General features: G+C 46.3%; 1 protein-coding gene and 1 long non-coding RNA gene across 2 annotated transcripts in view; one reads left to right on the top strand and one right to left on the bottom strand.

Moving 5' to 3' along the window:
* Window positions 1-3: 3 nt before the first annotated feature.
* LOC128947748 (uncharacterized) lies at window positions 4-727 on the top strand. The gene is made up of 3 exons (XR_008484055.1): window positions 4-214; window positions 316-597; window positions 628-727. It is a non-coding gene; the product is annotated as an uncharacterized LOC128947748 (long non-coding RNA).
* Window positions 728-5,188: 4,461 nt separating this feature from the next.
* ATAD3A (ATPase family AAA domain containing 3A) overlaps window positions 5,189-14,693 on the bottom strand; it is a 32,348-nt gene continuing 22,843 nt past the window's right edge. Inside the window, exon 16 of the mRNA XM_054291909.1 lies at window positions 5,189-5,589. Within this exon, the coding sequence (XP_054147884.1) occupies window positions 5,410-5,589 (180 nt within the window). The 3' untranslated portion in view covers window positions 5,189-5,409. The remainder of the gene's footprint in view (window positions 5,590-14,693) is intronic.

Consider the following 14,693-nt stretch of genomic DNA (forward strand, 5'->3'; position numbering starts at 1 on the left):
ACAAAAAAGAGATTTGCATTATAATTTCAACCCTCATCTCATTGTCCTGGCTGTCCTGCTCATCCTGCTGGCAGTGGTGGCCGAGGGGATGGAGGTGGGACAGCAGCAAGAAGATGCAAAGTGTCTCCTCCAGGAGCTCCAGCCCCACAACATTTCTTTGTTCCTTTGGCTGCTCTGAGCCTCCCGTGGCTACAAAGGGCCTGGCTGGTCACAGGTTTGGATGGGGGAAGGCACAGTGTCCCCTTTTTGGGGTTTTATTTTGTTTTGGTTCACAGGTTTCACAGTGTCCCCTTTTTGGGGTTTTTGGTTTCACAGGTTTGGATGGGGGAAGGCACAGTGTCCTCTTTTTGGGGTTTTTTGGAGTTTTATTTTGCTTTGGTTCACAGGTTTCACAGTGTTCCCTTTTTGGGGTTTTTGGGGTTTTTATTGCTTTGGTTCATGTTCTGGAATTGCTGTGTGGGAAGGAAGGGCTGGGGAATGGGTCAGGGCTTTGTGTTTGCATTGCTGCCCTCTGAACCTGCCTTAAGCACCCCTTTAGTGGTGGCACCTTTGGAGGTGGCACCTTTGGTGGCACTTTGGGTAGTGGCACCTTTGGTGGTGGCACTTTTGATGGTGTCACCTTTGGAGGTGGGAAAAAAGGAGCTGCTCTGCCCCTCTTCCTGCAGGGTGACCCTGGTTAAAACACCCCAAAAACCCCAAAACCCCAGAGACCAGCAAGAGGGGTTCCTGAGCAGCCTCTTGTAAGGTGAGCCTGGTTAAAACACCCCAAAAATCTGATTAAAACACCCCAAAACCCCAAAAACTCAGCACAGAGGGAGCCCTGGGCAGGGTGAGCCTGGTTAAAACACCCCAAAAACCTCAAAACCCCAAAAACCCCAGAGGGCAGCACAGAGGGGGTCCTGAGCAGGGTCAGCCTGGTTAAAACACCCCAAAAATCTGGTTCAAACACCCCAAAAAGCAGCAAGAGGGGTCCCTGAGCAGCCTCACTCCTGCTGCACCCGTTTCTTATGGGGCTGGGCTTTGGGGACACACAGACACCCAGACCAAAACCCCAAATCCACAAACACCCAGACCAAACTCCTCCCCAAACACCCCAAATGTCCCCAGAGTCGACCCCAAGTGTGAGGAAGCTCCAAAGTGGTTTTGTGGTGCTGCTCCTGGGTGGGTTTTGAGGTCTGATCTTTTGGGATCAGGGCTCTGAGGGCAGTGTCCTCACCCCAAAACCTCCTGTAGGGCCAGCAGGAGCTGGGGGGTTTTGGGGTGTTTTATCCTGGGATTTGTGAGCAGGGATAAGAGGGAAATTCCATCCCCAGAATCTGAGAACCCTCAATACTTCCCTCAATATTTCCCCCTATTTCATCTTTTTGTATCCAGTGGGGTGGTGCAGAAAAAGGGGAAAAACCCATAACTAAAGGATGCTGAGAAAAATCTCATTTATTTTTTCCACGGATTCCATGAAACTCCCAGAAAAATCTTTTTTTTCCCATGGATTCCATGACATTTTCAGTGGCCTCCTGCTGTTTGGTGGAAGCAAAAGGGACACCCCAACTCCTGCTCTTCCTCCCTGCTTCACTTTCTGTGTTTTGGGGTCATTTTTAAATTTCCTATGCCCAGTTCTGTTAATTACAGGCCCAAATATTCCCATTTTTCTGCCATCCCCACTTTTGCTATTCCCTAGTGCCTCTTGTCTTGGAGCCCCAGGTTTTTTCTGGACCTCAATAATTGCCTGGTCCATATTTGTGTCTGTCTGTCTGTCTGTCTGTCATTCCTGGCTGTCATGTCCAAAATTCCTTAGGATCTAAGGAATGACTTTTCCTTGAGCAGTTATCACCAAGTGGGGACAGCATTTTGTAGGGGAGAAAATTCCATTGGGATAAGGAGAAAATATTGAGCCCCTGGGACTGGTTATGTAAAAAAAAAAGGGGAGAAAAAAGCACTTTAAATCAAATTTTCCACTGATTAAACTCAGACTGAATGTAAAGCCTGGCTCTAGAAGCTGAGCTTGGTTGAAATATTTAAAATTTAAGCAGAAATATTAAAAATTTAGGCAGAAATGTTAAAAATTAGGCAGGTGGAAATGGTGAAGTGATGGCTCATACCTGTTAGGGTTGATCTGGCTGATCCATGGCAAAATTCCATAAAAATTTGAGGATCTGGAAGCGGGGGGGGGAAAGATTTTCTACATAATGAAAATGTTCCTGTAGTATAAAAAGAGATTTTGAAAAAAATATGGCAAGAGGGAAGGAGAGGAGAGGAGAGGAGATGAAGTAAAGGAGAGGAAGCAGAGGAGAAAAAGAAGAGGAAAGGGAAGCAGAGGAGAGGAAGAAGAAGAGAGGGAAGCAGAGAAGGAAGAAGAGGAAGGAGAGGAGAAGGAAGCAAAGGAGAGGAATTAAAGGAGAGGAAGAAGAGGAGAAGAAGAAGAGGAGAGGGAAGCAGAGGAGAGGAAGACAAGAGGAAGCAGAGAGGGAAGCAGAGGAAAAGGAAGCGGAGAAGAAGAGGAGAGGAAGAAGAGGAAGGAGAGGAGAAGGGAGGAGAGGAATGAAAGGAGGGGAAGAAGAGGAGAAGGAAGCAGAGGAGAGGGAAAGAGAGGAGATGAAGCAGAGGAGAGAAAGAAGAGGAGAGGAAGAAGTGAGGAAGAAGAGGAGATGAAGTAAAGGAGAGGAAGAAGATGAGAGGGCAGAGGAGAGGAAGGAGAGAGGAAGGAGAGGAAGCAGAGAGGGAAACAGAGGGAAGCAGAGGAGAAGAAGAGAAGAGGAAGAAGAGGAAGGAGAAGGAAGCAGAGGAGAGGGAAGAAGAGGAAGGGAAGATGAGAGGAAGAAGAGGAAAGGGATGGAGAGGAGAGGAAGGCGAGGAAGCAGAGAGGGAAGAAGAGGAGAGGAAGAAGAGAGAAAGAAGAGGAGATGAAGTAAAGGAGAGGAAGAAGAGGAAAGGGAAGCAGAGGAGAGGAAGAAGAAGAGAGGAAGAGGAGGAGAGGGCAGAAGTGGCAGAGCCAGGAGGAGCTGCCCACCCCGGCTGGGCTGAGGGGCCCTGCTGTGTGTCCGTGTGTCCTGAGCTCTGTCTGTGTCACTCTGTGCCCCCTCTGGCACCCCCATTTCTGTTCCCCAGGGGCTCCCAGCCCCTCCTGGCACTCCCTGCTCTCCCCTGGGGAGGATTTTCACTCCTGGAGCACCAGCACAGAGCCTGCAGTGCTGCCTGCCCTCATTTCCATCCTTATTTTCCTTTTTCCTGCACCCAAAGCACCTCTGCATGCATCAGGCAGGGAGAGGCACAGCCCAGACTGCACCAGAGAGACCCAGCTCTGCTCTGGGTCCATCACAGAACCATCTCTACTGTGGTTGAAAAGCAATAATGGCGAATTTTTACTTTTATTTTTATGAAATACAACTTGCACAGGCAGATTTCAGCCAGGGCTGTGCTGGAGGAGCAGCTGAAGGTGCAGAGAGCTTGGGCTGGGCGAGGCAATAGAAAAAAGCACACTGTGATTTATTTTGGGTCAACAAGTGAGTGTATTTCAGCCATTCCTTCCCTTTCAAGATGTTTGTACCATAGAGAACCAGTCCAGCTCCTGGAACCAAGCCCATCCTTTGCTGTTTGTCAGTAAAATAGTTTTTTGCATGTTTTGCATCTGAGTGGTTTTTATTTCCCCAACCCTCTGAAGTCAGTAATTCCCTCTGGGAGCAGCAATTCCCCAGATTTTTGGGCAGGAGGAGACGAAAAAAGGCTGGGAAGGTGTGGGGAGAGCCCTGAGGAAGGGCTGGGGGATTCCCTCACATTCTGGGACATTTTTGGCTCCTGCTGGCTGGGAAAACAGGGAAGCTCTGAGATCCAAAACTGATTTTTAAGGAAAATATGTCACTGATTTTAAAGGAAAAATCCCTGATTTTAAAGGAAAATATTTCACTGTTCAATTGTGGGTGCAAGCTGTCTGCAGAGAGGAGCCTGAGCCTCTCAAGCCCAATGCCTGGAAGGGCAGGAAAAGCAGGAAAAGCAGAGGAATTTCAGGAAAAGTGCCAGGAACAGCTCAGCATGGACAAGGTGGGCACCCCAGAGCAGCAATTCCCCATTTTTTGGGCAGGAGGAGATGCAAAAAGGCTGGGAAGGTGTGGGGAGAGCCCTGAGGAAGGGATGGGAGATTCCTCCACATTTTGGGACAGATTTTTGGCTTCTGCTGGCTGGGGAAACAGGGAAGCTCTGAGATCCAAAACTGATTTTAAAGGAAAATATTTCACTGATTTTAAAGGAAAAACTCCCTGATTTTAAAAGAAAATATTTCAATTTTGTTCAATTCTGGGTGCCTGCAGAGAGGAGCCTGAGCCTCTCAAGCCCAATGCCTGGAAGGGCAGGAAAAGCAGGAAAAGCAGAGGAAATTCAGGAAAAGGGCCAGGAGCAGCTCAGCATGGCCAAAGTGGGGCTGGTGGCAGCTCCTGTGTGAGCAGAGCTCAGCAAGGGCACAGATTTAGGTCAGGCCAACGTGCTGGGGCTGTGTAGCTACACAAGAGGCCTCAGAGCAGAGCACAGAGTTCAGATCCAGTTCAAACACAGAGAAAAAAAAAATCAGGAGGTTTTCTAACCTGTCTCTCATATGCACAGAACAACAAATGTCATCTCATCAAGACAGGCTCGTGTTCAGGCCCTGACAATGGCACATTCTCCCAGCTGGTGCAGAAATGCAGCAGAAAATTTGTGTGGCAAGAGCAGTGCAAAGAAACAAACTCATCTCTCTCTTCAGGCCATGCTGCATCTGTGGGCCCCAAAGTCATCTCTCCATGGAGAAAAGTGATTTTACTTGGGGGAAAAATATGTGGGGATGCTCTCAGACCACTTGTGTTAAACAGTGAATCCCCCACAAATCCACTTTTCTAAGAAAAAAATTAATCTTGAAGGGTAACTCAAGTGAGGAAGGAGCTGTGTCATGAGCAGGATTTGGGGATAAAAGGGTGAGAAATGGCTCTGCTGGAGAACAAACCCTACAAATTTAAATGTATGGGATGCAAATGTCAGGTTTTGACAATCCCTGGGTTCCCACAAGTGCTGGGACACTGCAGAAACAGCTCAGAAGGATTTGGGGATAAAAGGGTGAGAAATGGCTCTGGGGGAGCACAAACCCTTGCAAATTTAAATGAATTCGATGCAAATGTCAGGCTTGGACAATCCCACAGGTGCTGGGACATTGCAGAAACACCTCAGAAGGATTTGGGGTCAGGCCACAGACACCAACACAGCCAGTGGTGTTTCACCAAGGGTTCCTTTAATAAATCCAGTTATTTCTTCCTTTTGAACCCATTTTGCCTTTCTGCTTTTGCACTGGAGGCCCAGGGCAGCCCCTCCCTGGCGCCACGGGCTGCTCTCCACGGCCACCCCACCAAACCTTTGCCTTTTTTCTGTGCTCAGGTGAATCCTGCAGGCTCCTCACACCGGTGTCCCTTGGTGGAAGGGCGGCAGGGGGTTCCTGGCAGTCTCTCTGTTTGCTTCTGCACCTTCTGTCTGCAGCCACTCCATCTTCTGCCGGTGCTGCCGCACGGCGTCGGCCACGCGCGCGTCCATCATGGCCTCGGTCAGCACGCCGTCCTCCGAGGCGTAGGCTGCGGCCTGTGGGGACAGGGACAGCTCAGGGATGGCCTGTGCCACCGGCAGGGACAGCTCAGGCTGCGGCCTGTGGGGACAAGGACACCTCAGGGATGGCCTGTGGGGACAGGGACACCTCAGGGATGGCCTGTGCCACCAGCAGGGACAGCTCAGGCTGCTGCCTGTGGGGACAAGGACACCTCAGGGATGGCCTGTGCCATCAGCAGGGACAGCTCAGGCTGCGGCCTGTGGGGACAGGGACACCTCAGGGATGGCCTGTGCCACCAGCAGGGACAGCTCAGGCTGCGGCCTGTGGGGACAGGGACAGCTCAGGGATGGCCTGTGCCACCAGCAGGGACAGCTCAGGCTGCGGCCTGTGGGGACAGGGACACCTCAGGGATGGCCTGTGGCATCAGCAGGGACAGCTCAGGCTGCGGCCTGTGGGGACAGGGACACCTCAGGGATGGCCTGTGCCACCGGCAGGGACAGCTCAGGCTGTGGCCTGTGGGGACAGGGACACCTCAGACACCTCAGGGATGGCCTGTGCCACCAGCAGGGACAGCTCAGGCTGCGGCCTGTGGGGACAGGGACACCTCAGGGATGGCCTGTGGGGACAAGGACACCTCAGGGATGGCCTGTGCCACCAGCAGGGACAGCTCAGGCTGCGGCCTGTGGGGACAGGGACACCTCAGGGATGGCCTGTGGGGACAAGGACACCTCAGGGATGGCCTGTGGGGACAGGGACACCTCAGGGATGGCCTGTGCCACCAGCAGGGACACCTCAGGGATGGCCTGTGGGGACAGGGACACCTCAGGGATGGCCTGTGCCATCGGCAGGGACAGCTCAGGCTGTGGCCTGTGGGGACAGGGACACCTCAGACACCTCAGGGATGGCCTGTGCCACCGGCAGGGACAGCTCAGGGATGGCCTGTGCCACCGGCAGGGACAGCTCAGGCTGCTGCCTGCCTGCTGTGCCCTTCCCCATGGGGGATTTCACCACAGCGCTCTCGTTCCAAGGGTGTGCAGGGATCAACAATGGGCTCTGCCCAACTCTGGATTCCTGGGAGTAAAAGCCCTTGTTTGGAGAAGGAAAACCCAACATTTGGCTCCTTTAAATTTCCCCTCCTGCTCTAAAAGTGCTGTACAGAAGTCTGGTTTTGAGAAGAGAGAACCCACATTAGGATACTTTAAATTTCCTCTTCTGGTCTAGAAGAGCTGCATGTGTGAAGCCTGGTTTTGAGAAGAAAAACCCCACATTTGGCTTTTTAAAATCCCCTCTCCTGCCCTAAAAGAGCTGTATATGTGAAGCCTTGTTTTCAGAAGAAAAGATCTCAACATGTGGCTTCTTTAAATTTCCTCTTCTGCTCCAGAAGAGCTGCACATGTGAAGCCTTGTTTTGAGAAGAAAAACCCATTATTTGGCTTTTTAAAAATTCCCTCTCCTGGTCTAGAAGAGCTGCACATGTGAAGCCTTTTTTTCAGAAGATCCCACACTTGGTTCCTTTAAATTTCTTCTGCTCTAAGAGATGCACTTGTGAAGCTTTGTTTTCAGAAGGAAAGACCCCATACTTGGCTCCTTTAAATTTCCTCTTCTGCCCTAGAAGACCTGCACATGTGAAGCCTTTTTTACAGAAGAAAATACCCCACATTAGGCTCCCTTAAATTTCCACCCCTGTCCTAAAGGAGCTGCACATGTGAAGCCTTGTTTTGAGAAGGAAAGACCCCACATTTGGCTTTTTTAAATCCCCTCTCCTGCCCTAAAAGAAAAGAGCTGCACATGTGAAGCCTTGTTTTTAGAAGACTCACATTTGGCTCCTTTAAATCCCCTCTCCTACTCTAGAAGAGCTGCACATGTGAATCCTTGTTTTCAGAAGACCCCAACATTTGGCTTTTAAAAATTTTCTCTCCTCTAAAAGATCTGCACACGTGAAGCCAATAAAGTGAAGAGAGGTGGGTGCAGGAGAGTGATGGAACCACTCCATCCAAAGCTAAATAAAATTGTTTAAACACTTGCACAGCAGAACAAACAGCAGTGCTGGGGGGCACATGGGCAACGTGGTGCCTTTAAAACGATGTTTAATGTGCCTCTAAAATGATGTTTAATGTGCCTTATCCTGCTTTCCTCCCTCAGGAACCTCCCCTGCATCACCTCAGTGCTGCGGCAGCTCCCACCTGCACCCAAAGCCCAACTCCCCAGGCCAGGGGCAGCACAGAGGTGAGCACAGCTCCTTGGGGCAGCCCCTGCCACCTCTGTCCCCCAGGGGAACACCTGTGGGGCAGCAGAGGGACTGTCCCTCATGCAGGGGACACCCAGCACAGCTGGGGCCCGGCCTGGGCTCCCTGAGATGCCAGCACAGCACACAGGGCAGGGATGCTGGTGCTGGCTGCTGGTGCTGTCAGCTGCACCCATCTCCACGGTAACAGAGCAGCCCCCGAGCTGCCGAGTTCTAAATCTGGTTCCTCCCTCTGCAAGGGCTCCCGTGAGCTGCTCAGGGAATCAGGGAGCTTGGCTGCACACAGATCCCCTGGCTGTACAGAGGGTTGTACAGGGACCCTCGGCTGTGATTCCTGGGCTGCACACAGAACCCTTTGATGCACACAGATCCCTTGGCTGCACAGATGGTTGTACAGAGATCCCTTTTATGCACACAGATCCCTTGGTTGTACAGGGATCCCCTAGCTGTACAGAGGGTTGTACAGGGATCCCTTGGTTATAAACAGATCCTTGGGCTGTACAGGGATTCCCGGGCTGCACGCAGATCCCTTGGTTGCACACAAATTCCTTTGATGCACACAGATCCCTTGGTTTTACACAGAATCCTTTCTATGCACACAGATCCCTTGGCTGCACAGGGATCCCTTTGATGCACACAGATCCCTTGGCTATACAGGGATTCCCTTTTATGCACACAAATCCATTCCATGCACACAGATCCCTTGGTTTCACACAGATCCCTTTTATGCTCACAAATCCCTTTGATGCACACAGATCCCTTGGCTGCCCAGGGAACCTTTGGCTGCACACAGATCCCTTTTTATGCACACAGATCCCTGGGATGTACAGGGATTCCCTGGCTGCACACAGATCCCTTTGATGCACACAGATCCCCTTGGTTTCACACAGAATCCCTTTTATGCACACAAATCCATTCTATGCACACAGATCCCTTGGTTTTACACAAATCCCTTGGTTTTACACAGATCCCTTTTATGCACACTGATCCCTTGGTTTTACACAAATCCCTTGGTTTTACACAGATCCCTTTTATGCACACTGATCCCTTGGTTTTACACAAATCCCTTGGTTTTACACAGATCCCTTTTATGCACACTGATCCCTTGGTTTTAGACAAATCCCTTGGTTTTACACAGATCCCTTTCATGCACACAGATCCCTTTTATGGACACAGACCCCTTGGCTGTACAGAGATTCCTTGGTTGCACAGAGGGTTGTACATGGATCCCTTGGTTTCTCACAGATCCCTTGGTTTCACACAAATCCCTTTTCCGCACACAGATCCCTGGGATGTACAGAGATTCCCTGGCTGCACACAGATCCCTTTGATGCACACAGATCCCTTGGTTTCTCACAGATCCCTTTTATCCCACAGGGATTGGGATGAGGGCTGGGAGCCCTGCAGCTCCCCCAGCCACCCTGCCTGTCCCTAAGAACCCCAAACTTCTCCCCCATCCTGGATTTTCAGTGCCAACCCTGCTGTCCCCTGTCCCAGTGAGTTTAACGTGGATTCAGCACTCACTGCAGCGATCCTGAGGCATCACACACAGCCTCCATCCATTATTGATGCTGCAAAACACCAACTCCAGCAAGGAAGGAGCCTGACAGAAAAACAGCACAGGAACCAACTCAGGGGTGACCCTTTTACCCCTCAGGGATGTCCATGGGGCAGCAAACACAGCCCAGCACGAGCTGCAGCTCTGCCACCACCACAGGGCTGGAGCTGCCTATGGCATCACTGAGGAGATGCAAGGAGAAATAATAATTTCCAACAAAAGTAAAAGGTTCCTCAGGCTGGTTTTCAGCTCCTCTAACCCCTTTTCCTGCCTTTTTTATGGGGAGGAACTGGTTGGACCACAAAAGGTCTCAGAGCTGGCAGGTGCTGGATTTTCCTGCAAAATCCTTTCCTTGTGCAAACCCTCTGCAATCCTTGCTCCAGGCAGGACTGAGACCTAAAACCAGGAGTAAAGCCTGGCCTTGGGAAGGAGCAGCTCTGCAAATAGATATTCACTAATTATTGTTATTTATTTTCTATTTATTTATTATTTATTCTCTATTTATTTATTCTGCAAGGTTCTTGTGCTGCTCTCACTGCCTGAGCAGGATCTTCAGCACCTCTCCTGTCCTCCCTGCAAAAACTGACACTTACAACCAGGAGTAAAGTTTTGGCCTTGAGAAAGAGAAGGCCTGTAACTAAAGAATTCTCTAGTTATTATTATTTATTCTCTATTTCGCTATTCACCAAAGCTCTTGTGCTGCTCTCACTGCCTGAGCAGCACCCTCAGCACTGAGGCTGCCAAATATTCCCTCAGCACCTCTCCTGTCCTCTCTGCAAAAAGGGAAAACTGCAAAGGTTTTGTTCAGACTTCCCTCACCCCTTTGACATTTTTATTTTTTGTGAAATAAAAATTCTTCATAATTTTTTTTTTGTAAAATAAAAATAAAAAAAGGGGCTCTCAGTGCAGCCCTGAAACCACTGCAAAGGTTTTGTTCAGACCTCCCTCACCCCCCTTGACAGTTTTATTTTTTGTAAAATAATAATTCTTTATAAAAATTTATTTGTAAAATAAAAATAAAAACAAGGCTCTCAATGCAGCCCTGGTGGGGTGTTTGAAAATGGAAAAAGAGCTTTTTTGGGATGGATTTTTGTGCTGCCAGAGTGGAACCTCCTGCAAAGCTGTGCAGTTCATGCTCTGCTGATTTTCTCAATGACTTTCTATTTTTAGAAAGCCTCAGGCCCTCACTGTCAAGAAAGCAAATGGGAGAAGCAGCTGCCCCTTCTGGGAGTAGCTTGCACACACACAAAAATGGTACCAAGCTTCATTTATATTCATACCTCTGCCTCCTGCCTGGGCAAATTTTAACCCATTTTCTGCAGTGCAGCAATTCCTGTTTTATCCCTCCAAGCCAATTAGGAAATAATTGTGTTTGCTGAGGATGGAAGAGATGACAAGTCCAGCCTGAATGACCTCATGTTTCATTCCAGCCAAGATTTGTGGTTGATTTGAACCTGGCCAGACTCATCTGGATCATTTAAATCCCATTTATAATGAAAATAGCCTGATGAAATAAAAAAAATCATCCCACACAAAAATACAACAGCTATTTTTAAAATATAAACAAGGGAGTAAAAAAAAAAAAAGGCATTTATGTCAGTGGCATAAAAGGCAAGGAAATGACAGGAAGCTCCCACTGGGACATAAAACTCCTGGGAATTCTCCTGAAGTGCTGCCAAAACAATTTTCCAAGATTACAGCTTGGAATAGCGAAAGGTTGCTTTTTTGCTTTTAGGTTTTGACATTTTATCTAAAGCACATCAGCAGCTCTGAGTGCAGGGCTGGGAAGAGAATTTTTCCATTTTTCCTGAGGGGAATTTTTAAGGTGAAAATGCACTGAGTCCATGCTGGAGCCACAAAGGACAATGGAAAAGCACAAGGACAAAAGGGAATGCTCAGACTCCTGCAGGAGAGATTAAAATGGATTTTCAGCACGCACACTCCTCCTGTGCCAGACAGCAATATTTTCTCCCAGTGCTGGAGGTTACACTCTTGGCTTTTCTGCTTCTTGGTTTTGAATTCTGTTGGTAAACTCAGGCCAGAGGCAGACTGAGACACACCTTGAATTAAAAGGGAATTAAAAGACCAAAAATGAGATATTGATATATCAGATTATTTCCCACCTTAGGCACTCAGCACCTTGAATTAATAGGGAATTAAAATACTAATAATAAAAATAATATGTTAAAATGAGATATTGATATGAAAAATAAGTGGGGGTATGAAAAATAAGCAGTGGGGTAAAACTTCATGTGAGTGACAGCAAATCCATCTCCAGGGGGAGTTAAAGGCTCTGAGAGCTGCAGCTCCTCCTGCCCGGTTTGACTGAGGTGGTTTTGTCATGGACAAATTGTATGAAAAATATGGAAACAGAGAATTTTTCTTTTGGTAGGATCTTTTTTCCTGAGAAGCTGAGAGGCCTCAGAAACGAAATGTAAACAATGATTATCTGCAACAGGTGAATCTGTGATTGGTCTCACGGGGTTGTTTTTAATTAATGGCCAATCACAGTCAGCTGGCTCAGACTCTCTGGTCAGTCACAAGATTTTACTATTTTTCCTTTTCCTTTTCCCTTTCCTTTTCCCAGATCAGGATATTCTGATATCAGATTATTTCCCACCTTTTTCAGAAAACACCTTGAATTAAAAGGGAATTAAAATACCAAAAATGAGATATTGATATGAGATATCAGATTATTTCCCACTTTTGGTACTCAGCACCTTGAATTAAAAGGGAATTAAAATACCAAAAATGAGATATTGATATGAGATATCAGATTATTTCCCACCTTTGACACTCAGCACCTTGAATTAAAAGACCAAAAATGATATATTGAGATGAAATATAAGAAATACAGAGTACTCAGATTATTCTGTAATCAGATTATTCCCACCTTTGGTACTCAGCACCTTGAATTGAAATACCAAAAATGAGATATTGATATGAAATATAAGAAATACAGAGTAATCAGATTATTCTGTAATCAGATTATTCCCACCTTTGGTACTCAGCACCTTGAATTAAAATACCAAAAATGAGATATTGAGATGAAATATAAGAAATACAGAGTAATTGGATTATTCTGTAATCAGATTATTTCCCACCTTTTTCAGGCTGCACCTTGAATTAATAGGGAATTACAATACCAAAAATGAGATATTGATATATCAGATTATTTCCCACCTTTGGCATTCAGCACCTTGAATTAAAAGGGAATTAAAAGCCCAAAAATGAGATATTGATGTATCAGATTATTTCCCACCTTTGGCAGTCAGACCCTTGAATTAATAGGGAATTAAAAGACCAAAACTGAGATATTGATATGAGATATAAGAAACACAGAATAATCAGATTATTTCCCACCTTTTTCAGGCAGCATCTTGAATTAAAAAGGAATTAAAAGATCAAAAATGAGATATTGAGATGAAATATAAGAAATACAGAGATGAAATATAAGAAATAATCTGATTATTTTGTCATCAGATTATTTCCCTTAAAATAATATTTAACCTTGATTTAAATAAATAATATTTAACCTTGATTTTAACTTTTTCAGGCAGCACCTTGAGTTAAAAGGGAATTAAAAGCCCAAAAATGAGATATTGATATATCAGATTATTTCCCACCTTTTTCAGGCAGCACCTTGAATTAAAAGGCAATTAAAAGCCCAAAAATGAGATATTGATATAGCAGATTATTTCCCACCTTTGGCAGTCAGACCCTTGAATTAATAGGGAATTAAAAGCCCAAAAATGTGATATTGAGATGAAATATAAGAAATACAGAGACGAAATATAAGAAATAATCTGATTATTTTGTCATCAGATTATTTCCCACCTTTTTGAGGCAGCACCTTGAATTAAAAGGCAATTAAAAGCCCAAAAATGAGACAGTGATATATTACAGAGTGTGTGTGGTACACGAGCTCCCTGCAGCTGCTGCATCCAGCCTGGTGAGGATTTTTTGCAGTAATTTCTGGTTCCTGGAGGAATCCTGGAGTGAATTCCTCCCTGAGCACTGGAGCTATGCAGTTAACTCATCCTGCAGGGTTATTTTTGGCTGTGCTCAGCTGCCTGACCCAGTTCAGAGCACAGCCATCCACAGGGGTGCAGCAGCACCACGGCAAGGGGGTGGGCAGGCAGGAAAACACTGCCACAAAGGCTGGAAAATGCAGCTTGGAACCTTCCCTGCTCCTACAAAGAGTCACCAGGGCTAAAACAGGGAATAAAATAAAATATAAAATAAAATAAAATAAAATAAAATAAAATAAAATAAAATAAAATCAGAACCCAGGAGAGCAGCAGGGGTGAGGGAATTCACCTGCATGGAGAGGGGATTCTCCTCAAAGGTGCTGAGGGGTTCACACAGAAAAACCCAAAGGGCTCCTGGCAGAAATAGCAGCTCCAAACTCTAAATTCCTTGTCCAAAAAATGGACAACAAGTCACAGATTTTAATATTTTTATAAGTTTGATCCATTTGCATATTGGGGTTTAATCTCCCAATTACAGCTTGAGGTAATGAAGGAATTTATTCCAAGTTTGCTGCCTCCAAACTCATTTTTGTCTCACTTTTTTGGGGGCAGGAACAGCAGCTCCAGTTGGTCCCAGCTCCAAATTAATCCAAAAAATGGATCACAAATCACAGGTTTTCATATTTTTATAAGTTTGGTCCATTTGCACATTGGGGTTTAATCTCTCAATTACAGCTTGAGGTCATGAAGGAATTTATTCCAAGTTTGCTGCCCCCAGCTCAATTTTGTTTATCTTTTTTGGGGCAGGAACAGCAGCTCCAGTTGGTCCCAGCTCCAAATTAACCCAAAAAATGGATCACAAATCATAGGTTTTCATATTTTTATAAAATTTTTATAAGTTTGGGCCATTTGCATATTGGGGTTTAATCTCCCAATTACAGCTTGAGGTAATGAAGGAATTTATTCCAAGTTTGCTGGCTCCAAACTCATTTTTGTTTAACTTTTTTGGGGCAGGAAGAGCAGCTCCAAACTCCAAATTCCTTGTTCAAAAAATGGACAACAAGTCACAGGTTTTCATATTTTTATGAAATTTTTATAAGTTTGGGCCATTTGCATATTGGGGTTTAATCTCTCAATTACAGCTTCAGGTAATGAAGGAATTTATTCCAAGCTTGCTCCCCCCAAACTCATTTTTGTTTCACTTTAATGAGGTCCCTTTGATTTTAACCTTGATTTGATTTTCACTCTGATTTTAACATTGATTTTCACCTTGATTTTCACTCTAATTCTCACCTTAATTTTCACTCTAATTTCCACTGTGATTTTCATCTTGACATTCTGATTTTCACCTTAATTTTCACTCTCA

The sequence above is a fragment of the Melozone crissalis genome, unplaced genomic scaffold (assembly GCF_028551555.1).
Source record: "Melozone crissalis strain CALT ecotype California unplaced genomic scaffold, PUWL_Pcris_2 ptg000107l_1, whole genome shotgun sequence".
In the NCBI taxonomy this organism is placed as follows: Eukaryota; Metazoa; Chordata; class Aves; order Passeriformes; family Passerellidae; genus Melozone; species Melozone crissalis.